General features: G+C 41.8%; 3 protein-coding genes across 10 annotated transcripts in view; 2 read left to right on the top strand and 1 right to left on the bottom strand.

Moving 5' to 3' along the window:
- The window catches only part of NCKAP5 (NCK associated protein 5), a 380845-nt gene extending 372035 nt beyond the window's left edge, over nucleotides 1-8810 (top strand). For all 7 annotated transcript variants that reach the window (XM_033064246.1, XM_033064245.1, XM_033064249.1 and 4 more), the window contains one exon: nucleotides 7206-8810. In XM_033064246.1, the coding sequence (XP_032920137.1) occupies nucleotides 7206-7487 (282 nt within the window). In that variant the 3' untranslated portion in view covers nucleotides 7488-8810. The remainder of the gene's footprint in view (nucleotides 1-7205) is intronic.
- Nucleotides 8811-9812: 1002 nt separating this feature from the next.
- LYPD1 (LY6/PLAUR domain containing 1) lies at nucleotides 9813-25124 on the top strand. 2 transcript variants are annotated; one of them, XM_033065009.2, is made up of 3 exons: nucleotides 9813-10019; nucleotides 11269-11406; nucleotides 24529-25124. In XM_033065009.2, exons 1-3 carry the CDS (start codon nucleotides 9968-9970, stop codon nucleotides 24762-24764), a joined length of 426 nt encoding a protein of 141 aa, XP_032920900.1. In that variant the 5' UTR covers nucleotides 9813-9967; the 3' UTR covers nucleotides 24765-25124. The 2 variants fall into 2 exon arrangements, with proteins under 2 accessions (XP_032920900.1, XP_032920901.1); XM_033065010.2 differs by lacking the exon at nucleotides 9813-10019 and adding an exon at nucleotides 10840-11030.
- GPR39 (G protein-coupled receptor 39) overlaps nucleotides 24791-26366 on the bottom strand; it is a 74095-nt gene continuing 72519 nt past the window's right edge. Inside the window, exon 2 of the mRNA XM_033065008.2 lies at nucleotides 24791-25660. Coding sequence (XP_032920899.1) covers nucleotides 25137-25660 — 524 coding nt within the window. The 3' untranslated portion in view covers nucleotides 24791-25136. The remainder of the gene's footprint in view (nucleotides 25661-26366) is intronic.

Raw genomic sequence — 26366 nt, 5'->3', positions numbered from 1 at the left:
TGTCTTTGTAACTACCAAAATTCATTGTCTTATTCAAAAAAAGCCAAAGCTGGAAGATGAAGACAGGTAAGAACACAGATAATACTGAGGAACAGTAGTCTGAGAATAGTTCAGCCATACAGAAAAAATTACTCTGATTACTGAAAACGTCCATGAGATTATGTTATATGAGTACAATCCTGCATTTACCAAGTTTCTGAGGATTTTTTCTCATCACTCAAATGGGAGATAGAACCTATATCTTTAAGAACTGCATTTGGTACAGGATTTTTTTAAAAACCCACAGCTTCAAACTATACTTTTTTCACCTCCTGGATTCAGGTCTGTGTAAGTATTCCAATGAAAAAGAAAAAAAAAATCAACCAAACCTCTAGTCTAGGATAAATTTTTTGTTGAAGCCCCTTGAACAAAGCCCCTTTATTGGAGCAATCAGCCATACTTGCATCAAGAAAAGGATAACTACTTTCATTTACTAGGACAAACCTCTGTATATTTAAATTCTGTGAGGTGAAATACAGTCTGATGTATAGTTCCAGTTCCATTCGATTATCACTGGCAAAATAACCCTTCATATAATTCTGTCCAGCCAAGTTCAATAACTTTGTCACCAATCCTACCTTTCAGCATGACTTTTTTCACTGCCATTTTTTTCAATCACTAAAAAATTAGAAAAATTTTGCCATTTAACTCCCTCTACAAGTAAAGCTAAAAGGATCTCTGAGAAGTTAAGTGAATCTTATACATCTCTTGTTCATTTTCAGTCCATCAGGTTCTAAAAACTGAGTTAACAGCTTCCTCCCTCACCATGGATATTTCTTAATGCCTTGTGGTGAGCTTCTGATTGCACTAAGCATTGCTTTTAGTGGGTAGATTCCCTCTGTGAGAAACAAAATTGGTGATATTGCCAATGTGAACAGTGAGGCTGTGCTTTGCCTTCTGGAGAAAGGACTGGTGTTTAATTGCTTTTCTTCTTAATACATCACCTCAGCACACTTGGCTGAGCACCAGCACTGTTATCGTTTTCCAAGGTATTGCCACTTAGAATTGTATTTTCTTATTCCTTTTTAAACAAACTTTGTCCATGCAGAGTTGATGCAGTGGCCATTCTGGGCCACTATGAGAAAACAACATTTGTGCCATTCAGTTTGTACCTGAACAGAAGGCAAATAGCCTGGGAGCTCAGACCTTAACATCCTGGTTTATTAAATTATGCAGAAGTTCAAAGAGGATTGGTATAAACGTAATCAGGTCAAACAGTCTTGTCATGTCAAGGAAATACTCATGTATGAGGATGGTAATCTTGGCATTACAATGCTGAATGTACTGAGTCATCTCATCATTTTGTGAAAATTATGCTTTTGAAAGCATAAGGCCCAATTCACTAAACTAAATTCTTTTATCTCCTAAATCACACAAGAATTCAAGCTATAGACAACATAAGTCTCGGCTCCTCAGCCACCTGTTCACTAGGCAATAACTGTTTTGTCCAGATCTGCAGCCATGAATTGTACACAGTTTGTGCTAATCAGCTGGTTTTGCTCTAAAGTAATTCACTTACAGTTCAGGATCATGAGAAGGGCTTTCCTTGTGATACAAAATATATTTCTGGATTTTTATCATCTGAAATACAGTAGGTAAACTTTGATTATATTGTCATTCTTACATTGCCCATAATGCCATCAGGGGATGATACATACCAATGTATATCTGGCTTTCCTATCAACTGCTGAACGTTCAGACTAATTAACTTAAAAATGCTTCCTAGCAATGCATTTTTTCTCACAAAAGAAGCTGGCACTTGTTGTTTATCATGGAAATCTGATGGTGTGTCTCTGAGAATGCCATTATCTGCTACAGCAAAATAATTTTGGGATTTCTGCTCAAGTAGAAAAAAGAAAAATGATTCATTATTTCAGAAATTATTTTACTGTCAGTCCAGAAAATAGATGAAAGCTTCTGACAATGTACACTGAGAGCAAGGCTTATCTTATTATTTAAAGTTATGCTTTAAAGAGAAAGAGGTTCAAACACCCCATTTTTAGCTCAGCTGTAGTGCAGCAGAGGTCAGGCAGTTACAGCTTTCACCTTTGTAGTTTGCTGGATGTGGCTGTGTAACTATTTTCACTGCAGTGTTACCTGTTCACCTGATGTTCAGTGAGATCTGGAGATGATTCACTTTGCACAGAGAGCCTGCATGGCATTCTGTCCTGGTGGAGACACAGCCACTGCCCAGCCCTCTTCACGTGACACCTTCCACTGTGAATGGTTGTGTGACACCAGAGAATTCACTGAGAAGTTATTTCTGATTACACCAGTACATCTCTGCTCAGAAAGCTGCCCTGTACCTCCTTGCACTGCTCTACAAGAAGCTGTGAATGTATTAAAATTGTCCCACTGAGCAGGTTAAGTATGAGCAGCCTATGTGGTGCTGCAACAGCAAATCCCACTCAGACCCATTGTGCCGTAAATACAAAGCAGTGACAGGAGTTAGAGGATATCTAAATTGGAAGAACTGTGCATTTAAAATAAGAAATATTTGCTCCAGGGATCAAGTTTACCTTGAGCATATGCAGACAAAGTAACAAGCAATTTTTAAAAAGTGAGTCTAGAAAATCGTTTTTCCTCACAATAAAGTTATGAGCAATAACTAAAAATAACAAAAGGGAACATACTTTGTATCTTCTATTAGAGATCAGATCTGAAATGAAAGACCTTGAGTTATACAATTAAGTATTGATTTTGTTGATCTATATTTAATTCTCATAGCAATTTTGTTGTTTTTACCCAATAGTGTTTTGCAGTTATACTTCACTTGAAGCAATACCCTTCTTGCTTTTTTGTTAATCTAAAAACTAAATTGCCCAATGCATGAGAGACATAAATAAAGTTCATTTCATTCCTTTTTGTAACTGATTCTGAACTCTTTAAAGTGCTGGTTAACTAAACTTAGACAGCTGGAAAATACATTTATCCTGCAGAATGGTTCATTGCTATTTCTGGGCTCTGGAGGAACTTACAAGCATAGGCTGAGCTCCAGATAATCAGAGCTTCTGTGTGTTAGCACATTCAAGAAATGGCTTTGCTGCTGCTGCTTTCCTTCCTGAGTGTGGGGTCCTTTGTGCCTGTGATCCAGCCCATCCTTCCCTGCTCCTCCTTCCCACCACACCTGAGCAATCCTTGTGCCATTCAGGAGGGCTGCAGCTCTTCCTGGTCCTTGCTCACAGAGCTCTGAAAAGGCATTCTACCCACATGTAACCTCTCATTTTTACAGTTTGCAGAAAACCTAATTTGATGTATTAATGTAGGAATAACACCTATTTATAATGTATCAGTGTAACTGCAGGCTAGTTTTGTTTTCCTAATTTGCCGTGCTTGAAGTGACATGCCAGATTTTATTACATCACTAATGGGTTTTAGTTATTCCCTTTAGGATGTTGCCAGCAAGGAAACATTATTTTGATTCATGACTCATGGGTTTGTTTCAAAGTGATGTGGCTCGTGATGAATGTCTGTGCATGTCAGGAAGAGTTTCTGCTCTTCTGGCAGCTGGTTCTCAGGTGTGCAAGTCACCCCACACTGGGCAGGTGAGAAACTCCAGCCATGGGGAGCTCTCCACCTCTACAGTGGAGTAGAACAACAAATGCTCCCTGTACCCCAAGGCCAAAATGGAACAGATTTTCCGTACAAAAATACACTTGGGATAAGTAAAACAAGCTAGCCATTGATCTGCTTTAGGGTGATGGGCCAGAGATGTTATAGAGGCACTGTGGAAAACTTGTTCTTGTCTGCACTGAGCCTTTTTTTCTTTTTTTAATTATCTGTCTCTCATAGACCAAAATCTCTGGCTATATGTTTTTGTCTTTTCCCTTAATTAATACTTAGGGAAAAAAATAGCATCCACACCAAATGCAGCACTCAGCTTGTTCACAGAACAGATCAGAATAGTCAGCAGAAAAGTCAACACTGAAATGGTTTCAAGCATTACTGCTGAGAAGGATCCTTGGTGCTGTCTTAGCTCTTGTGGCAGCACTGAGAAAATCATGGAGCCTTTCTCTTTGCTGTGGTGACAAAACCACCTGGTCACTCTGCAGAAAGCCACTCCTGATGCAGGAGAGGTTTGACTGGAAAACATGGCTTAGAGGTTAAGTGCTCCCTACACTTCTTACCAAATCTCACCCAGTTCTCCTGGATGTGGAACACACCAGTCTCACGTTCCACTCTGCAGAAGTCACATTAGTGTGACTCTCAAATGCATTAACAAACTAATTACTTTGAATAAACAATGTTCATGTCTTTGGACTAACCCTTATTCTTTTCTATAGCTGTCACTCTGCTGCAGTCAATAGCAAATCTACATTAAAAACTGCATAACCACATACACAATTAATCAATCAAATCCTAACAATAGTTGTTTTGCTTTTGCCTTTTGATTCCTCTAGCAGCTTTTGAGACTACCATGAATAGTAAGAAACTTATTTAAGGATGAATCTAAATAAACACTCTTTGGTAAATTTTTATAAATTGTATCTCTAGTAACTAGAGAAAAAAAAATTTAACTTGGGTTAACATTTCTGTTCACACACACACCAAGGTTAAAGAATTGACCAGTGACTTTTCAACTCCAGGAATGTACACAATTGTGTTATTGTGAGAGAAAATGTTTTGTTGTTTGTGCAGAATCTTACATTAATATCTCTGCTTAAAGTTTTATTTTTGCTTATGAATTTTCTTTTATGTGTTGAAGAAAGGAAGTTTCAGGTTTTTTTACAGAAGGATGTAACTGGGTACTAGGACACCTAAAAAAGACAACTCTATGTCCAAAATATACCTGTAATTTATTTCTGAGTTGTTTCTTATTTTGGTAATAACTTTTGCTTCCACTATTTGAACTAGTTTCCCTTTAAGCCCTTATGTATTTTGGATGCACTGCTCACTACTCAGGATCTTTTGCCAACAGGTTTCTCTGATGGACTTCAATTTCACTTGATTCAATGTTTTTGCTTAATATATGTAGACTGCAGTTTCTCTGATGTACTTTATAAAATAAATGAGAATCTAGGGTGTGATTAAAGTAGGATTGTAGCCTAGGTTGTGCTTGAAGGGTAAAAAAGCTATTGATAGTGCATATATGCAGAATATACTAATGAATTCAGTCTGGTCTGTCCTGAGGTGTAAATCCATCCTTCAGCAGGATAGCCAAAATCCTCCTCTGACTGTGACACTTCACCCTGACTGCTCTGTCCTGCAGATTCTCCTGGTGTTTGTGCTCCTCCTGCTCAGGAGCTGAAATTGCCTCCATTTAAATCAATAAGAGTTTTATCACAGGCCTTACTAACTCCAGAATTGAGTCCTGCAGTCCCAAGTCTGTGCTAGCTAGTCACATTCCATTTATCTAAAGAAAAACTGTGAAGTGGGAAAATTAAAGACAAGGGAACATCATCTAGCCTGTCATATAATAAAGTGGTTTAGGCTTAGCACTCTGAAAAGCAAAAGTGCTAACATGGTATTGATGCCATGGCTGAGAATGTTCTCATCTGGCCTACAGAGAAGTAAAACAGCTTTTCCAGTATTTCAAATGAGGGCAAAGGGAAGAACATTTTAAGGGGAAATTATAAAAAATTTCTGTTGTAGGGCCCTAAATTTGTGCTCACTCCCATTACCAAGGGTTATATTCCTCTATCTCAGAAAACTTTTTAATTACAGATATTGAAGACCTTAGTTTTAACTGTCATCTAAAATTAAATACAACACAATGTTCCCTAAAACCTTTTAGACTCAAGATTAATTAATGCACCAAACAAAAAGTGTTCATTTGCTAAGACTTTGTGATCTCCTGTTGCTTTGCTTAAGTTTGTTTGAAACATTTTCTAAAACTAGTGATCTAATCCATGTATTGTCATCTTATGAAATGCGACAAGATCAGAGCAAAAATGGTCATTGGACTGGCATTTCAATTTTTATCTAGCTAGCCATCAAAACAACAATCAAACTACCTCACAATTTGTCTTTCTCTCACCCAAGATTTCCAAGGAGAAGCAGCACAGCATGCACAACATTTGACTGACTTGAAGCTTGAATTCTTCAGAAAATTCTAAGGACCCTTTACAGCTGCACATGTAATGACCCACAGCATCCACACACCTGCCCAAGCCATATCTTCAGTGTGCTTAAAATGTCATCTCATTTTCTAGCTAAACAAAAATATTGATGCCTTGCATTTACAGCAATTTACTGATTCTGTCCTTGCCATCTGATGGCAGTACCAAAAGTGAGGAATGGCTTTGCACTCTGATGGCATATCTCAGAATGCTTGAATCTTATCTGCCCAGGAGGTTATTGAATGTTGATTGTAAAATGTTGAATGCTATCCCATATTTCTCTGGTAGTATGATCTGTAAGAGAAGTTAGTTACCCAGATTTTGAAACACTCTGTGTATGAACAGCAGGTCATTTTTATTGAGCTGCTCCCTACACAGTTCCCTAATGATTCCTTGGTCAGAACTCTGATTGAAAATACCAGTAGCTAACAAAGGGATAAAATTACTCTGGTGCAATCCTACTGTGTGTTTTTAATATAATGTGCTAATATATTGTCCAGTGTTCCCACAGAATCACACCACTTCTCTGGGAAGGCCTGGCCAATATCTGATTGATTCTGGTCTGTGGGGATCGGCCCCGTTCAGTCTAATTTCCTGTCTTGTTGCTTTCTTGTCTATTAGAGAGGGTTTGGGTTTGTGGAAATCAATAGGCTTATACATGCAAAATGTGAGGCTATTCCCTAGCAAGTTTCATTTGCATCCTTAATTTATGGAAAATGCTGTTTTCTCCTCTGACTTTTTTTTTTTAAGCTGTACTTAAACAAATACCTATTTAAATCTACCCTCAAAGTATTCATGCAGGAGAAGTTCTAAATTACTGTGAGGATGCTGGAGATGTTTAACACATGCACAGCCAGGTCTGCTACTTAGGACATTAATAGCACTTGAGTGTTACATGAATGGAGTCCTATTTGGCTCAGCATAATCATTAAAGTTATGATTTATCCTAAAATGGACACTAATGTTCTATTTAATGGTAACAGTTATTTAAGCATCTAACAATCTATTTCCTCTCACCCTGTGAACTTTGGAAAGACAGTAATTAGTGGTGTGCAATAGGATAACTTTTTAAGAAATATTCTTCCAATATTTCCCTCCCTTTTACAGAAACTGAAGCAAACTGAAGAAACAAAAGAAGATTCCCAGAACAGAGTATCTAGAATTTCCCTGGAGTCTCTGAATAAATTTAACAGCAATAATGTACTTTTATTAGAAAAAGAGAAGAACTGTCTGAACAAGGTTGAAGGACAGAAGGAAGAAAATGGAAAGAAAGAAGCAGCTTCCTTGAACAGCTCGGGTCGGCAGGACGTGGACAATTTGGAATCCTTGAGTGATTCCCTGTACGACAGCTTCTCCTCCTGCACCAGCCAAGGCTCCAACGATGTTTAGGACACTTCCCAGTGGGCTGCAGCGTGGAAATGGAGCTGAAGGCGAGGTGGAGTGAGGAGGGAGAGGAGACTGTTTGAAAATTCCCCCTGGGGCTCCCTGTGCTGACATCAGGGTGTTCTGACCTCCCAGCACTCAGCAATAAGGCGGGGCAGCATCACGGCGGTGTGAGGGACTCAACACACCCAACACAACGAATACACAGAATAAAGTCTTAATTTTGCACTTTTGTGAATATTTGTACAGTTGTAAATACCTTGGGAAAATATATTTGTAGGGATACATGACAGCAATAAATATTAAATTGGTGCTATGCTCCTGCAATGGCAGATTACTAACTTAAAGAAATTGGTGTTAATATTAACAAGAAAAGTCAGTAGATTTTTTAAAAAAGAATTATAATTGTCCTAGTCTTAAAACTGTATGTAGAAACACTGCATTACCATAAACTTGAGCCTGCCAGATTATCTTTAACAAACTCTCATGGACTCCCTTTTAGAAAACACTTTATTTTTTCCTTTTAGTGCAATTCAATATACAGGTATTCTAGGGAAACATGCATTTCAGTTATTACAACTTCACAACAGGTGTCTTATTTCAAAAGGGTTTTGACTTTTGACATGGCAAGAAAATGAATAGATTAAAAGGCCTGATACTGCTGGCATTGGCTTCATCAATCATGCACATAACTGTTTGAGAGATCAGGGTCAAAGCAATTCTCTGCTGACACAAACAGGAGTCTTGTAGGAATGAGAACCACATAAACCACCCTGTACTTCTGTCTTTTCAACTTCCACCTCCCCTGTACTCATTTCCCATCAAATTATGAATGTACCATACCGTGTTATCTTTTCTAGTCTCTGTTTGGTCTCAAGTAAATTCTGAACACTAAAATTATTTTTTAAAAAACAAAACAGCTCCTGTTTGTGACACACTAATATGTTGGTGCTAACCAGTACTAGTTCAAACATATCTTGGAGCAGGGGGACTGGCTTGTATTGGCTGTTTTTGGTTTTTTTCTACAAAGGTTGTTTATATGTAAGGGAGAGTCTATTTCAAAGGTTCTGTGTATTTTTTCTAGATGTGAAGTATTTATAACTGCTTTTTGTACAGCAATTGTAAACTAGATATATTTGGGGTATTTCTAGACTCTACAGTTTCTTTAGCACATGCTTGTTAATCTTTGAAATATTGTATGATCAGTGTTAATATTTTGTGCAATTTGTTATATTTTAAGTCATTTCTGCCGTAAACTTGCATCGTCTTTTTCAACTTTTAAGAAATTTTCATTGAAACACCTTTCGTAAATAAAACTTCTCTTGCCTACGAGTGCCTGCTGAGGGGTTTTGGGAAGGGGATGCTGTGACAGCCTGGGTGTGCAGGGCTGGGATCAGGGGGAACCCACCGAGCTGCCCCCTCTGGGCAGCGTTTGGAGAATTCCTGACACGGGGCTGCTAAACAGCGATTTTAGCTTAATTAACTCTTCCTTGGAGCAGAGCAGTGAAAGGATCACAGGGAAATAACGTGATTATCCGGAGAGGAGGGGACCAACCCAGACAGTCCCAGCTCCCCGGGCTGCTCCTGCCCTTCCCTCCCATCGGGCCGGCTCTGCCCAGCCCCGACAGCTCCTGGCCGCTCTCACTGCCCCATCCCAAACCCATCCCAATCCCATCCCATCCCATCCCATCCCATCCCCATCCCCATCCCCATCCCATCCCATCCCATCCCAATCCCATCCCATCCCATCCCATCCCATCCCATCCCATCCCATCCCATCCCATCCCATCCCATCCCATCCCATCCCATCCGGTCTGTCCACCTCTCCGGCACGTCCGCGGCCACCGCGCCCTTCTCCCCCGTTTGGTAGCGCTTGAATTCCCTCGCAGGGGGCTGGGAGGAGGGAATGGCGGGGCCGCGCCTCCCCTCGGTCCCTCCGGGGTCCGCGGGTGCCGCGGGGCGTTTGTGGCGGGCGAGCGACGCCTGGCAGCGGGCCCGGCGTGTCGGTCCCGCAGAGCGCTCCGGCTGCCACCTGTGGGCTCGGGGACACGGACGGGACCGGGGCTGTGCCCAGCGGAGCGGGAGGGCGGGGATGTGCCGGGCAGCCCCGGCGGGCAGAGCCGGAGCGGGATGCGGGCGCGGCGGTGCCGGGGCTCCCCTCGCTCGCTGAGCTGGCCCGGCGCGGTGCGGGGCGGCTGGCGGGGATCCCCGCCCCGCTCCGCCGGCATCACATGGTGCTGGGGGAGGAGGGGGGAGCCGCCCCCCAGCTCTCGCTTCTCCTACAGTTTCTTCCAGTCTCAGCGCTCAACTCCGGCGAGGCTGGAGCGCGGCGCGGGGCTGGGCAGGGCGGGCTCCGCCGCCGGCTCCCGGGGCGCCGCTCCGCAGCGGGGGCGGCGGGGAAGCGGCACAAGTGCGCTCCGCTGCATCTCTGCTTCTGATGCCCCTTCGCGACTGCACGCCAGCCCGGCGGCCGCGGCTCCGGGAGGATGCGGCTCTTCCTCCTCGCTGCAACTTTCTGGGGATTGTGCCTGGCGCCAGGTAAGGGCTGCGCGCCGCTCGCAGGCGCTCGGAGCCTCCGTCCCCTCGGAGCCCCTGGACGGAGCCGCGGCCGGGCGCTGGAATGGAGCGGGGCGGTGGAACCCCCGTCCTGCCCGCTGCCCGCAGAGCGCCCAGCGCTGTCCCCAGCGCTGCCTGCCCGCGGGGCCAGCACAGCACAGCGCAGCGCCCGGTGCCGCTCCGAGGATGCTGTCCCTGCCGGGGTCGGTGCCGCCCCAGCGCTCCCAGCCGAGGGAGCCGCCGCGGGACGAGGGGTGCGGGAAGCGCCAGCGGAGCGCATCGTTTGCATGATAAAAGCGGCTGGCGAGGGATGCTCCGCCGCTTTAATTGTGCATGGCAAAATAGTTATTAAATCATTTGTAATTCATTAGTAGCTGGGTAAACCCGTCGTCACAGATAAGAGCCGGAGCGTATCTACGAGCCGGGTTGCTCCATGCGGGGCGCGGGCGGGTTTCAGCTCGCTGTGCCGTGGGGCGGGCGATGGGCAGCGCCGGCGGGGCTGTGCCGGATTGGGTACCGGGATGGGTACCGGGGTGGGTACCGGGATGGGTACCGGGGTGGGAGCCAGTGTCGGTACTGGGGTGGATACCGGTGTTGGTACCGGTGTCGGTACTGGCGTGGGTACCAGTGTCGGTATCGGTGTTGGTACCGGTGTGGGTACCGGGATGGCTACCAGGATGGGCACCGGTGTGGGTACCGGTGTCGGTACCGGATTCAGTACCAGTGTCGGTACCAGTGTGGGTACCAGTGTCGGTACCGGATTCAGTACCAGTGTCGGTACCAGTGTATGTACTGGGGTTGGTACCGGATTCGGTCCCAGTGTCGGTACCGGTGCCCGTCGCCTCCTGGCGGCGGTGTTTCCAGCGCCGGAGCGGCCGCCCCGTGGAGAGGAGCATCAGCAGCGCTCGGCCTCCGCTGAGCGGGGGCACGCTTGTTTTACTTTCTGTTTGTCAAAGGGATGAGCTGGGAACAGCAAAATGCGAAGGGGGAGAGGTAAGGAGCGTTTCCGGCGCGTGTTGGTTGTTTGGTTTTCTTCGGTGTTCGGTTTTTGTTTGTCTTGGTTTTTTAACACTATTGCTATTATTTAAGGGCAGGTTAAATGGGGCTTTGAGCAACCCAGTTGGGCAGATGATGTCCCTGCCCATGGCAGGCGCTTGGAATCAAATTATCAATTAGGTCTTTTCCAAAAGAAAGCATTCTGTGATTTTGAACAAATCTCTGTCTGTTCCAGGTTCGGGTTTGCAAATACAGTGTTACCAATGTGAGGAGTTCCAGCTAAATAATGACTGCTCCTCTCCAGAGTTCATCGTGAATTGTACAGTGAATGTTCAAGATATGTGTCAGAAAGAAGTAATGGAAAAAAGTTTTGGTAAGAATTTAATGATTATTCTTCAGTTTATCTGGTTTAGGTAGCATTTGTTGCTTTTGGCTCCACCCATTCGTGGTGTTCAGCTACAGATGAATCCCGTGTCCCTGCCTGAAGGGACTGGATTCAATGTCTTACACCTCTCAGTGGCTTTGCAACTCGATGAAGTTAAACATTTTCCTTTAAAATTGGTGTAAAAACTGAAGGATGCAAGCCAAATGTTGATAAAGCTGGTTAATACTCAGCCTTATGGGTCTCTGATATAGTTTCCCAGCACTGGGAAATTAATAACAAGTTAGTTTAATCTCATTACAGTTAATTACATGGGCTTTTCCCCCAAGAGATAGAAGAGCATTAAATTAGTAATTCCCTCCTTTCTTTTATTTACTCAAGTAATTTATATACTCTGAAGGGAAAGATATACATCTTAAGGGAAGGAAAGTGTAGTGATCTTTGCTTTCATCCGTCAAGCAAAGAAACCATCAAGCAAAAGGGACAAAGGGAAAGGAGAAAGCACACTTTTTAAAAAAGGGGAGGGAATTTAGTGGGGAAGAGAAGGGCACAAATGGATTTGTCATACCAATTTTTAACATTTTTTTTCCCCTTACTGCAATTAATAATGAAGTTAATATATTAGTACAGCAACGTGTCCAAGAGGAAATCAGCTGTGATTCTGCACCTTGCCTCTGTTGTCTTTTGAGCTGTGTTATAAATGGCTGGGGTTTGTTCAGCATCATGGAAGGCATTTGAGATTCAGAGAGAGCTGTCAGGTCTCACACTGCTGTGTTGCTCTGTAGCTTTCTACAGAAGGCAGGAACTTCACTGGGGACTCTGGGGCAGGGTGGGATGGCAGCAGGGCAGTGGGAGCCCATGGAGCCTCCTGCTCCCATGCAGGCAGCTGAGAGGAGCTGGGCATTGGAAAAGGGCCAAGGAGCAGTCCTGGGGAGCCCCAGCCTGGATGTGCCCCTGTGAAAGCCTGGGGAGCAGAGGGCAGGTTCAGAACCCTGATTTAAGGGGATGCTGCTCTCTGGGACTGCCCATCTCAGCTTTGGTGTTTTGCTGTTAATGTAGATCAAGCCAAAGTCTGTCCCTCCCCAGCAAGTCCTCCAGGAGCAGCAGGATGCCTTTGTACCCAGCAAATGTGTGCAGTCATCCATCCTGAGCAGTAACAATGGTTCCTGGGCTTAGCAAACTCCTCTTGCAGGTGCTTGTCAGTCAGCTGGCCCCACCTGGGCTGGTAATTTCAGATCACTGTGTAATCAGTCCTGGATAAATAATAACAATTGTTGTTATGCACCAAAAGTGACACTCTCTCACCCTGGGTAACACCATCCACACCATCCACAGTGACTCCTGTTGTGAAATACTTAGTACCTGTCCAGTGCAGGGGGGAAAAAAGCTGGTTTCAAGCTATTTAAAGGAAGATTAGTCACTCTTCAGTTTTTTGTTTTTTTTTTTTTTTGCTGGAATATTTTATTTCAAGTTTACTTGACAAGGATGGTGGGGATATGAGACAGATACAGCTTGCAAGGTGCTTTTAAAATCTTGAGTATCTCTAAATGACTGCTTGAAGGCTTTGCTATCTCCACACCACTTCTGTGGTACTTTCATGAGCTGAGACAGGATGTTGAGGGGATTTGGAGGGCCCTAGATGTAGTAGTAGACACAGACAAAAAAGTCAGATTTGAACTGTTTTCATTGATGCATAACTTACCATTACTCCTGTGAAGAAGTGGTTTGCAATACAGTAAATAAGCAGCTCTTGAGCTTCTTGGTGAGTTTTTTTTCTGTACAAAATTATGTTTTCCCTGAGCAGATCCTTGGATTTTTCCTTTAGGAGGTTACTAGCATGCTGTGCATAGCAGGTGCCACTGTTCTATTACATTTGCTTCTGTAAATGCATTTCTTATTAATTTTAAGTTCAGAGATTGTAAATTTGAGCCAGTTAATAAATTAAAAATGTAACCTATTTCAAATTGAATGAAATTTACATTGCCAGCTTGGTTTCTGTTACCCTCAGTCAATTTTAGAGAGAGTTAGCTGTAAAACAGAGATGATTCAGTTCATCATCCTTTATTGGTTTTATTCCTAATTGATATTTAAATGTGTGCAATATAAATGCCTTACTCTCCCAAGTTTTATTTAATAATTCATTCTACTTCTACCAGTATATTTCATAACCTGATTCTTTTGGTTGTTGCTTATTACTGAAAGCTGAGATGTTTCAAGTATTGATTTTAATTTATACTAGACTTGAGTTTGAGCTTTTAACCCAGAATATGAAAGATGCGAATTTGCATTTATCTGACAGCACAATCTCATAATTAGAGTTTTTTCCTCTTGACTAAATACAGTCAAAGGAGTGCAATATTTGTAGATTAACTCATTTTTTGTCATTAATAAAACATAGTTGTGCCAGTGAGTGAAGTGCTGCAAGTTGTCTCAGGCCTTAAAAGTTCAGTGCAGTGTTTTGAGATAAAACTGGTGGTGTGAGTGGGTCACCACCCTGCTGAGGGAGTCCCCCTTCCCTGCAGGAGGCACCAATCTGTGTGTTTTGCTGTTGGGGGGGTTTCTGGCTCACATTCTGTGCTGTTTCTGCTGTGCAGTCCCAGCTTGTGGCCAGGGACTCTTTGCCATGGGTGTTTGTTTAGGGAGTTGTGGGGGCTCAGCTTCATTTCTGGGTTAAATTCCTTGCCATAGAAACAACACAGTGGCAAATTATAAACCTGGGCTGTTCTTCCCATTTGTGTTCTAAAAAGTTCCTGATGCCTGTTCATAGTTAAACAACTGCTCCTCAGTTTCTCTAAAATCAGGTGTCACTGGGTTGTCTCAGAGCATTCATTATCTCAGCTTCAGGTGAGAAATAACAGCACTCAGGCATGTCCCTAACCCAGACCTTAAAAGTTCCTGTAGCAGCCTCTGATGTGAGCAGCTAAGAAAGCAGGTGTTAGTAACTTTTATTTTGAATTAGATCATTAGATCAGGAGTCTGATCTCAGCTATTTGTTGTATCAGGCAGACATTTGCTCCTTTGGACGACTTAAAGTGAATTGAGAATTGAGCAGCAAATGGCAAAATATTTTTCCTCTCTTAAGGCTTAAAAATTTTGCCAGAAAAAGTGTAATGATTGTTAGCATTCTCTTCCAGTGGGACATCAGGACAAAGCAGTATTTTCCCTGTGATAAAGAATCTTGCACTCAAGACTGTACCAAGAAATTTTTTATCCCACAGTAATTAATGTAAAGGATAAGTTTCTAGTGCATTATTCAGCTGGATAAGCAGGTGTTTAAAAACTGTGTAAATTGAATGTTTGACAAAGGATCAAAGTTCTTACAATAATTCTACTTGTGGAAATAATTCTACCTTGTGGAAATACCCGTGGTGGATTCCCTGCTTCCACTTTCCTCTCTCTTTCCACTCTATGGACTTTTAAATTAGAAATGTCAGTGCTCCTTCATTTTTAGAATATATATAGCGACAAAGAAATCCCAGAGTATATTGGGATCAAGTGAAACATCTTGGTGATATATAGATGAGTGTATAATGTGTATATGCTTTTATATATTATATATATCACAGAAAACATACTGGTAATGATAGTCTTGCCTTTTACTGAGGGGAAGAGTTATCTGAGCATAAAGGCTGATCTAAAACCTACTTAAGGCAAAATGAAACTTGTAGTGTGAATACATCAGTGAGGGATAAAGCAGGAAGGGTGAGGCAGCCAGCCCAGACAGGTAGCCAGTCTCCCTTTCTTGGGACTCTCCTCAAGCAAACCTGCGCATGTTTTGAACAACACACTGTTTGCTGTAATGTAGTGGTGAACATGCTTTTACCAACTTTTGCAAGGAAAAAAAAATATCCACAGTGGCAATGCCAATACTTTAAAATATCAAGGATTTTTCCTTCTGCAAGCAAATTGGGAAGCAATCCAATTATTGTATTAATCTGCAATGAGAAACTTAGCTTATTTGTTTGGTTTACAATGGTCCTTTTATTGTATTTAATTAGTATATAACTCTGCAGTGTAGTTAAAGCAATTACTGTGATTGTGTGCTTTAAACTAGTGCATGGAAACACCATGAGCAAGATCAGCATCAGTGCTGAATTAGAACTTAATCTATTTCTTTGAACTCTTTCCAGTATTGGTTTTCCCATCATTTGTTGTATGATGAGCTGGGCTGTGCTGAATTCTTTACCTGTGATTATTACTTGGTTTTGCCATGATTAAGCTGTTCATGTGTGCCTGTGAAGGATTACAGAGCCACTTCCTTTTTTCTGTGCTCGTGTATAGAATACATTAGTACTAATATTAATTGCATATTTATATTACAGGAAAATTATGCTCTGGTGTACTTTTATTGACAAAGTGATTAAAACAGCAAACAAAGTTTAATGTTGCCAGAATTACTGTAGGCATTAAAGCTTTATAGAAAGTTGTTGCATCCCCAGTATCCATTTAGAAACAGTAAGAAATGTCCAGTAAATTGGATTTTCTTTTTCCCTCTACACTTTTTTGGTCAAAGGATATCAGCATAACTCAACAGAATTTGTTGGGGCTTGGGGTTTCCTTTGTTTGCTTGTTTGTTTTTTAATCAAGGCAAAGCACAATACAATAAATCTTTATTGATAATTTTAAAAGATAAATAAAAATTTTGCATGGGACAGTTGGCACCTATAATATCACATATTGTGCTACCAGGTGCCCAGGGAAACAAAGACAAAATATCAATATTGGAAACACAGTTCACTTTTGATATTGAATACAAGACTTGCATTGGATGTTGTTAATTTGCATTGTATGCTGAAAACTTGGATCTATGGATACATTACTATTCAGAAACACTTTTTTCTCAAATGTCAAAGCCATTTCCTTTTACTTGTAAATTTTTTTCCAATCTTTGGTTTTCTCAGAAAACTTCTTATGGAATGAACTGACCTGAGTGTGTCAGCTAAGGAGAAATTATGAGAGTGAGTGTGCAGCAGTTGCTGTTCTGACTGCCTTTCAATAAAGAAAAGCAGCAGTGGAGTGAACAGTTCAAGCAGTTTATGACTTGAAAGTCATGACAAAGATCTGAGTGCAGAAGTGATGAAGGCTGCATTATTTTAAGGAAGATGGGGTATCTGGTCCAGCGAATTTCATTTTTCACACGACATGGACAATAGCTTTTTATGTTATTTTATTTCTCAGGCTTGTATGAAAGATACACAAATGAATTTTGTGATGATACAGTGCCCACAGCCTGGTGCCTCTTAAACCTCTCCTAAGAGTTTCCCGTTGCATTTCACACACAAATGAGTTTGTGTTTCCAAATCTTCTTGCAGTCTGACCCTGTCACTTGCCTTAGCTCCCAGTGACCTTATCAAAACATTGGCAAGCAAGCAAGCTTTAATTAACCCAAACAGTTTTCATTCCCATTTTTCCTTCGTAGTCTGGGTGGTTTTCTTTGAAAACTTGACAAAACTGGATTTTGCTAACTTACCAATAAGTCTTTGACACTGGAAAAAGTAATATAAAACCCAGGAAAATCCTTCTGTTAAGTTGAACAGGCTGCAAAACCCTGAGCTTGAAAGTAGCTAAAGATTTAAGAGTGAAATGAATTTCCAAAGTTCTGGCATGCAAGTGGCAGCATCTGAACCATTCCACTGAAATTGGTAAGGACATTAATTAGGGATGCAGCAAGACTATTCAAGTATAAAATTATTTATGTGACTTTTTGCAAGGATGTAGCATTTTAACATTTGTAAAGGCAAAAGGGCTGTGGCTTCCCTTCATCTCAGCATGTAGGGATTGTCAAGAAAATGCTCATACAGGATTCTGAAAATTGAGCCCAAGTTCACCTTTGTCTCTACGAGATCAAGTGTATTTAGGTCTTGATAGCAAAGGACATTTAGATCTTGATATCTTTGCATCAGGTAAGAGGAGAGGCTGGAAGGCTGTGAGGCAGCTTTGTTGGGAATTTTGTGAGTGTTAGTGCTTGACTGTATGTCCACTTTAGTGAGCAGAGAAATGAATAAGAACAGTAGGAAACAAAAGACTTATTAGATGTACAGGTGAAAGCTGAGATTTGATCTCTTATTTGTAGTCTCTATGGCTTTAAAAAATACTGACAACACCACCATTAGCAGCTGTACTCCACTTTCCCAGCCTATGCATTTTTAAGCATTTTAATGCCATGCTTCAGCTTTGCAAGCAGTGACAAAGATTTTTGTGATGGTTTTTTTGTTAACAGCACCGTTTTGAGTCACATTTCCAGTACCAGAATTAGAAGGAACAACTTACAAAAAGATATCAGGGTAATCTAAACCCTTGTCCTCTGCCAGTCAACAATTGTCCAGTTTTCCCCTGAGCTGATTTAATTTCTGCAAGGTGTCACATCAGGGTCAGAAGGAGAGTGAGGAGGCCAGACCTTCATTGTCAAAAGCTTCCTGTTAGCTTCTGAAAAAATGTACAGCTTGTAAAAAGTGCCAAATGTATGGAGGATTTGTGATGATATTAGGTTTTCATACAAAATCATGATGGCAATATGCTAAGTAAACCAGATAGGATTTGGTGGAGGGTGTTTTCATATTGGGGAGGGTGGAGGACGCTGGGTTTGTTTTATATTTATATTTAATAGAATTGTATGCTCTGTAAGAACCTAAAGGCATGAATATGCTTTTATCTTGTCTATAGAATGCATCAAAGGGAGGACCAGGATGAAATAGCTGCAGTCCTAAAACACCAGATTAAAAATCGGGAAGTGTGTGCATAGCTTTGCAGTAGATTTCAAGTCACATACATTTAGTGCCTTGGGGTTTTTTTTTTTGGTTTTTTTTTGTCTGGAAAACAATGCTCATGGTAGCTGACAGTATTTCAGTAGCTGCTTACAAGGTGATTAGAAAATTTTGTGGCAGAATTTCTGGCAAGGTACAAATTATTTCAATGACTTATCTTGCCAGATTTCTCTCTGGAGTTCACAAGGATAAGCAGAGTTAGTGTGGAGGGAATCTTACAGGACATGGTTGGATATAATCATATTTTATGCTTCCTTAAATTGTTTGGGGTTTTTGGGAAGGTTTTTTGTAAGAGTTAATTTACAGCCATTGCTGAAAGGCTGTGTGTTGAGGAAGCTTAATTCATACTTTAAACCAATAAAAACATGATCTGACTAAAACTGCAATTGTTTGGGGAAGCTCAACGTCAGAAGTGATTGATTGCTCTTCAATATTCAGTCACCTTCTACGATATTTAGGACCTTATTAGATAAAATATTTATAATCACTTTCTCTAGAAAACAGCAAATCACAATAGGACCTCTGGAGTCTGTCACTGTTTGATGTATGTGAACAGGTACTAGTGAGGAACTGATAATTATAGAAAAACCACTGAACACATAAAAAGATGGGCATGAAACCTAATACAGAAATTAAAAAACATAATTTGAAAACCTATTTGTGTATAGTCTGAACTCAATTTTTGTCACATTACTGGTAAGTGCAGAAATAGTCACATATTTTATGTTCCTTAGAAAGTGATGTTTGCATATTTACATGTTATCCTTGCACTAGTATAAATTCTCATTTTATTTCTTGGCAGACATCAGAAAAGAGCTTTTGTAAATCCTGCTAGGTGGTGAATTTTGCTTGAGTGCAGGGTAAGCTAGTGACAGTTTAGGATAAAAAATACAGAATGAAATATATGAATACAATCACAAAGCAAGCATGGCTAGGCAGAGCACACATCAAGTCTATGCACAACGAGAGGGAAAACTTGCACATTAACCAAGTGAAAAAAACTGAAAGTTTTGGTGAAATAAGACATTTGGAACTAGGCAGGATATTAAAATAAAGGAGGATTGGTACATAAGCACAGTCCTCAACTTGTCTTTATGAGCAACAACATTAAGGGAATACCCAACCAAGATCCTGTGCAATTCATGCCAATGCAAGAGCTAGGACATGTTCTCCTGAGTTCTGTGTGCTACACTGTGAATTATCCACTCTTGGCCAATTCCCCACCTTTGGCTTAGAAGAGATGGGCAAGATTTAAACACCCAATCTAAAGGAGTTGAGTGAAGGTTCTGTCAAAATTGTAAGTGTACATCTCAAACTTGCCTTGATCCACCTGCTGGCTTTCTCAGCTACTTACTTTAAGATACAAAACTTTTCTACAGCTCTTTTTTTTTGCTTCCAGGACCTGGTGCAATCTTGAAAAGTCTCAGGGATGCCTCAGTGCAGGGCCCTAGATGGACACAGACCTCTTTCTAAGCTCCAGAAGATTGATGGGCAGGTTTGCTCCAAGCATGTGCAGGGGATTTTGCCTAAGCGCCGTTTGTGGAATGAGCTGCACAAGACTGGCATCACACTGTGAAATTGGTTATACACTAAATGGGGTAGAAAAATCTTTATTTTAAAAAGTGGAGTGTCAGCCCACAAGATCAGAGAACATCTGGCTTGGAAAGATCAGTGTTGGACAAAGTGACACTGTCCACTTGACTGAGAGAGGAGGGTTTTGTGGCCACGAGGTCCTGGGTGAAGGACAGGGCTGTGATTTCCTGCTGAGCTGTGCCATTGCAGGAAACAATTTCAGAGTAGCTGGGTCATAGGAGTGGGAAGGTGACTTATTTTGGAAATTAGGTCACTGATCTCAGAGGTGATACCCCAGTTGCCTGTTCTGGCTTCAGAGAGCTCTGTGCATTCTGCTGAAGGACACTCCTGAGAGTGCAGGTGCAAAGTTGCTCACTGCTTGGAGTGTGGTTGGCTCTTGAGAGCTGGAGAGTCATGCTTACACAGCATCTTTTTAGTCAGCACCTCCCAGAACAGAAGAATCAGAACTGTCTAATAAGGTCCTTTTCAATCAGTAAGAGAAAAACCTTGGATCTTTTGGTGCCTTCTGCAGAAGTACAGTGTCAGAAGTAGGTGTGATGTCACCTTTTGTGGTTGTCCTAGTAACAAGTTACGCTGTTATTCAAAAGAAATGCACTGGGCTGTGCAGACAAGGTACAGGAAAGAACACTCACTCTTGGATTTAAATAAATTATGGTTTGAATTGTTACAATCAAGACAGAATGCACCTGTGTGTAGCTAAAATAGTGTCAGGGTGAAGATGCACAGGACTAGGCTGGATCCAGCTGAGAAAATAAATATTGCAAGCAGGAACTATAGAAAAGCCTCAAGATTTACACCCATCCCTTTATTGCAAGGAATAAGGCAGAAATAGCAGTTTGGGTCTTAACAGTGTCTAAATATGTGATGACTTGTGAGGTAGAGAGAGGTGTAACCATGGGCAAGTTGCTTAGTCTAGAAATAAAATTTAAATGCCAAATTTAAGCCCAAATCTGGTTTAAAAAAAAAAAAAACCCAAACAAACCCTGAAAACAAACATGGCTGTCATAGATATACGTGAAAGGAAAGGGTGTGGAATATTAGTACATCTGTTCTAGTTCTGTGTACTCCCCTCTTGAAAGTTCTTGGTCTGCATCCCACAAACCTTGAAGCCAAAATAAAGGAAAATGTGCTGGTCAGTAGTAAGTGGTTCACAGTAAAACATCCTTATAGCACCTAAACTGTTGGGGTCTGCTGAATTCATGAAAAACGACAAATTACTCTGTATTCATCCATCGGGTAATTGGGCAATAAATATACTAATTGAGCAGTTGTAAATATGCTAATTGATCACTAGTGTCAATTGTGGAGGGTGGATAGCTGGAAGTGACCCCATCCCAGTAAAAGCAGAGTGTAAAAAGTGAAATCTCCTTGCTCAGTCAGTGACTCAGAACAATCTGAGGTAGAAGAAAAGCTTCCAGAAAGGTTTGCAATTATTTTTCTGGGTGATATGTTAATGAATGCATCAAGCTGATTGCTCAGGCAAGAATACCCAGTAATTAGCAGTTATGTCTGTGGTATGAGTCTTATGAGGCAGATAACCATTTTGAAGAACTGTCTGCAGTTCAGGCTGCTGGTGGCAAATGATTCAGGGAGATCTTGGGGATGGTTTTGGAACTGGCTCAGCAATGCTGCAAAGGAGGAGTTTGAGGAGAGATCTCTGGATATAACCCAGAGAAGAGGTTGCTGTCCTGGCTGAACTCAGGGTGAGCAGAAGTTCCTGGGGACCATTAACCTGCTTGCTGGAATGAGGAGATGAAGTTCTGCCATCAGATCATGAAAGTCAGTTGTACTAATGTATTTCCTACCAGAATTATGATAGGAAGTAAGTTTAAAAGTAAGTGAAGTAGCAGCACAAGTGTTTTAAAAATGTCACTCCTGCAGTGCTAACATTCCTTCTTTTCCCACCAACTTCTGTGCCTGTTGGCATTGTGTCTTCCTGTCAAGAGACTGCAGAACCAGAGAGAGCACAGCCTTTCTATGCTGATCAAGCTTGCTTCATACCTGATGCTTTGTAAAAAGCACTTAGAGTGATAGCAGCTGGTTTGTGAGATCAAGAGAATATAGCAGTACTTAAAGGAAAAAATCTTGGATGTGAAGAGCATGTTATTCGCAAAGGAGCTGCTAAAAACCTGAGGAAATGCTGAGTTTTTATTGTAAAAATATTTCTAAAATTTAGATTACTGGAACAAAGAATGGGAATAAATGATCATTTGGGTGTGAAATTTCCTTTGTAAAGCATTTACTGAAAAGCCACTGAGAAGCCTTACAAGGGGATTTTGCTGCTAGTCAGATTATTCTCCCTATTTATGTGTGAACATGGTCCATCTGTTCTTGAAACTTTGAGTAGTAAAATTTCGGTCTGTGCAGGAATACTGTGTTTTGACTTCACAAGGAGCTCAGGACTGTTCTGTGGGATTGATCCTGGGGAACAGATCTGTTGTAAACACGTGGAGTTAAGCTGCAGGACTTTGATTTTTTTTGCAGGAGAGGTTTCCTAGAGTTGCCTGCCTCAGAGGGCATCATCTAATTGTTCACAGCAGTGAACAATTCCAATCTCCTAATCTATGGGAGAAGTGCAAAGTGTGATATTTCAGGGACCCAAACTAATAAATCACTAGTTCAAATTGTGAACAGAGCTTTGCAGGAAACCTGTGAGAAGGAAACAGCAGGAAGAGAGTGATCTATGAAATGATGGGAATAAGAAATCTGCCAGGGTCAAAAGCTTTTTAGAGGCTTGGTCTTTGAGGAGAAAGTGAAATTTGCTGCTGTTCATATGGAAGACTGAGGAAGGGCTGAGTTTGGTGGGTGTTTGTTGCTCAGGGAGATAATCTGTGATGGGGAGATGCAGGATTAGGGAATGGAGAACTGGTTTGACTGAATACAGGAGTCCTTTCTCAAGAGGGAAGGAGAAGGAAGAACATTTTTGTAGCCACGGGAAGGGTCACATCTGCCTCTGCTCTGGGAAGACTGCAGGAGGAACAAGGACAAAGCCCCAGGTCTTTTTGGGGAACATCAGCTGGGATTTTGGTATTGCAAAGCCGATCAGTGGCTGCACCACTGAGGCTCCTTGACAGCAGTTGTTTGTCAGCAGAGACAGAACTCCCTTCTTGCAAACTGTAGTAATAAAGATTGTATTGCTTGATCTGTGTGCCTTTGCTGTTACAGGGAGAACAGCCCACAGCTCCTCTTCCTTCTTGAGAAAAGGCTCTACCTGCTGTGTTGATTGATTGAAGCTCACTGGAGACAGAGCAAGATTTAACACTCACTTGAGGGCTTCTCTTCATAAGTTAAACGAGAAATATAGCCTAAAAACATGTTTCAGAGTTGAGATTTATAGAGGGAGAGCACAAACCAGGAAACCCCTGCACCGTTGGGATGGCAGCAGTGTTGTGACAGTATAAAAGAATTGCTTTAATTAAAAGTCTCTGAAGACAGGAAATCCTTCTTCCTGAGCACAGCCCAAACAAAGGGTGTTCTGCTGCTCCTCACAGCACTCAGAGGTGCAGTGGCTGATGCCAAATTGCAGAGGTGTCTCCTGGACCATGGAGTGCTGTAGTTATTAAATCCCTGGGGAATGAGAAGTATCTGCAGGCACTGTACATCCAGTACAGTGGGTCATATTCCCACCTCACTCCCTCCAAAAAAAGTCTCAATCACTGTGAATTTAAAGACATTTTGGGACCATGCCACAGGATCCAAAGGCACCATTCTCCAAGGGAATCCTGTTCCCATGGTTTTCAGGAGGAAAAAAATACAAACTTTTTGAAAATACCATATTCAAAAGGAATAGGGATTTTATCATCCTTGGGAATATCCCTACCTCTTTTTGTAACTACATCAGGCAAGCATCCACTATCTATTTCTATTATGTGTGTGCTTTTCTAAGACACATTTCCTACCATATCACTTGCAGGAAAATTTTGGAGTAATGAGATAGGGAACTGCCATGATCATTTTCTACTGTGACAGAAGAAAACACAACTGTGTATTTGAAAGCCTTTATAAACCATGTTAAAATAAGAGATAAAAGTATATGCTTTTTTTTCAGTTAAAAACATTCTGAGAAATTATAAATTAGCTTATTAATTAAAATTACCTTAAATTACATTCAAAAAGGGAATACTTTCAACTCAAGAAAGACACTTCTATAGAAATGGAAATTTTTGTTATTGAGGGTATTAAACTTCAAAGACAAGCAAGAACTGAGATTACCTGGAAAAGTACTCTAGTTCTTCTTCAAAAAAAAATTAAAATGGGAGGGAAGAGGATGAAAGTTTTGCTGATAATCATCCTCTTTTTACTCTTGGTTACTTGTCTGTGTGTGGCAAAGGAACAAGAAAAGGAAAAAAAAATCTCAGAAGACAAATTAAGAGCATAGAAAGCTGTAATTACTTAGACACCTTAACTCAGACATGTTCAGCAATAGAAACAAAACTAATTTTCTCACTAATTGCATTTCAGCTATAGCTATTCAAACAGTTTATTCTGAAAGATGAAGAGTTCCAGTTATAAAATGCATCATTTGATCTACATTATGCAAATTAAGTCTGTAATATTTTTGGTCCCAACCAGAATCGAACTACAGAGAAATCCCAAGCAGAGCGACCGCGGCGCTCCAGCTGTTGGTCCTGTCACTGCTGAGTGTCTGCACCAGCAGTGCCTTGGGGATGTAAACTGTGTTTGCAGCTGCTTTTGAGAACAAATCCTGCTGTAAAGTGCTCCCCTCAAACGGAGTAACCCTTGTTCTGTGTCGCAGGAATCATGTACCGCAAGTCCTGCGCCTCCTCGGCCGCGTGCCTGATCGCCTCTGCCGGCTACCAGTCCTTCTGCTCCCCTGGCAAGGTGAACTCCGTCTGCATCAGCTGCTGCAACACTCCGCTCTGCAACGGACCCCGGCCCAAGAAGAGGGGCAGCTCTGCCGTGGCGCCGAGGGCACACATGATCACCACTCTTCTGCTGCTTAAATTTGCTCTGTTGGTTTTGTACTGCTAAACTTCAAGCAAGTTGTTTTGGGTTTGTTTGGTTTTATTTTGCCCTGACACGATTTGTCCTGCATCCTTCTTTCTTCAAGGACGCTGCAATTATTTTCTGTTTGTTTCCAAATCCCTGTCAACAGCAAGGGAAGTTCAGTGGTTGCATGGAGAAGAGGGGCTGATATTTTTGTCAGCTAATGAGTTCAGTTAGCAGATTGAATTTCCAGTGTGCACTTAAAAATCCCAGCAGGATACAGAACTCCTGTTCCTTTTGCATAACTGGAAACAAATCCATCTGTGTTATTCCTTTGGCGATGTTGTCACTTTCCTCGGTCATTTCAATTTCCATGTTTTTAAGCTCATTGCTAAGCATTAGCTTTGCCTTATGAAGTCATACTCGATGTTCACAAAGGCCGTTCTGTGCGCCCGGCCCGGGCTCTGAGCCAGTCTCCAGGGACACCTCTTCCAGGCTGGAATCTGCTGGGGCAGGACCCGGCTCCCCCGGGCTGCAGCCGGGCGTGGGCTCCTTCTGGAAGGTGCTCAGGAAAACTTTGGCGTTGCCCTTGGTGGAAGAGCCACGCCGGGAGGAGGTGAAGAGCAGCGGGCGCAGGGAGCGGCTGCTCCGCGCGGCAGAGCTCTGGTTGGCCCTGAGGAACCTCTCCTTGTTGGCGTGCTGGAGGCTGAGCCGGCAGCACAGCACCTGCAGGAACACGCTGCGGAACTGCTGCGACGAGATGTTGTACAGCAGCGGGTTCACCACCGAGCTGAGGTAGAAGAAGATGCTGGAGATGGGGTGGAGGGTGATGTAGGCTTCGAAGTAGGAGGTGGTCCAGTCCTGCTTTGGTTTAGCAGCAGCCATGATCTTTTTGACCTGGCTCGGCATCCAGCAAAGCGCCAGAGTGGCAACGATCAGTCCTGCGGGCACAGAGAGCAAGAAAGAGGTCTGCATACGTGGGGAAGGCACATAAAGTACTATCACTTCTACACTTGTTAGGAAATGGTACCAATTTCTCAGTGTTTTGCTTGACAGCTTTTTCTGCCAGTAGCATTTTTTTGTTGTTGTTGTTTTTAATAACTGTTACAAGGTCATTGCGGCACATGCTCAGACAAAACATTGCATAGTGCTTGGATGGTGTTTCTTTGTACCTGTTGTCATTTATTGGTTTTCAAAGTGTTCTTTCTCTGATCATCTGTGTCTTTGGAAAGAATGCGGTTTTATTTTGGTTTTTGCCCTTACATTTCTTCTGTCCTTCCCTTTACTTTGAAAAACAAACAAAATAAATAGAACTTATAGCCATATTAGATCAGGCAATACCCAGAAGAGATCAGATTCTTGTTTGTACTTTACAAAAAAGAAGAAAATGTATGCATAATAATATATTTCGTGTTATTTTTGGTAGATTTCCTCTTACAGAAGCTATTTTTAAGTAAAATGTGTATGGATCTTTTTATGGTAATTAAGATATGTTGGGCTTTCTTAAAAATCAAATTCCAGTGGAATTAAATGATGAATGTAAATGAGAAAAACCCAAGCCTAGTCATGAAAGCGTAACCAGTTTCAGATTGTAAATTACGCTTTAAAATGTGGTATCTGACCATTTTGTATTTATATGTAAATATA

The sequence above is a fragment of the Catharus ustulatus genome, chromosome 7 (assembly GCF_009819885.2).
Source record: "Catharus ustulatus isolate bCatUst1 chromosome 7, bCatUst1.pri.v2, whole genome shotgun sequence".
Taxonomy (NCBI): Eukaryota; Metazoa; Chordata; class Aves; order Passeriformes; family Turdidae; genus Catharus; species Catharus ustulatus.
Note: the sequence above shows the minus strand (reverse complement) of the source record. Positions and strands in the feature narration are given on the sequence as shown.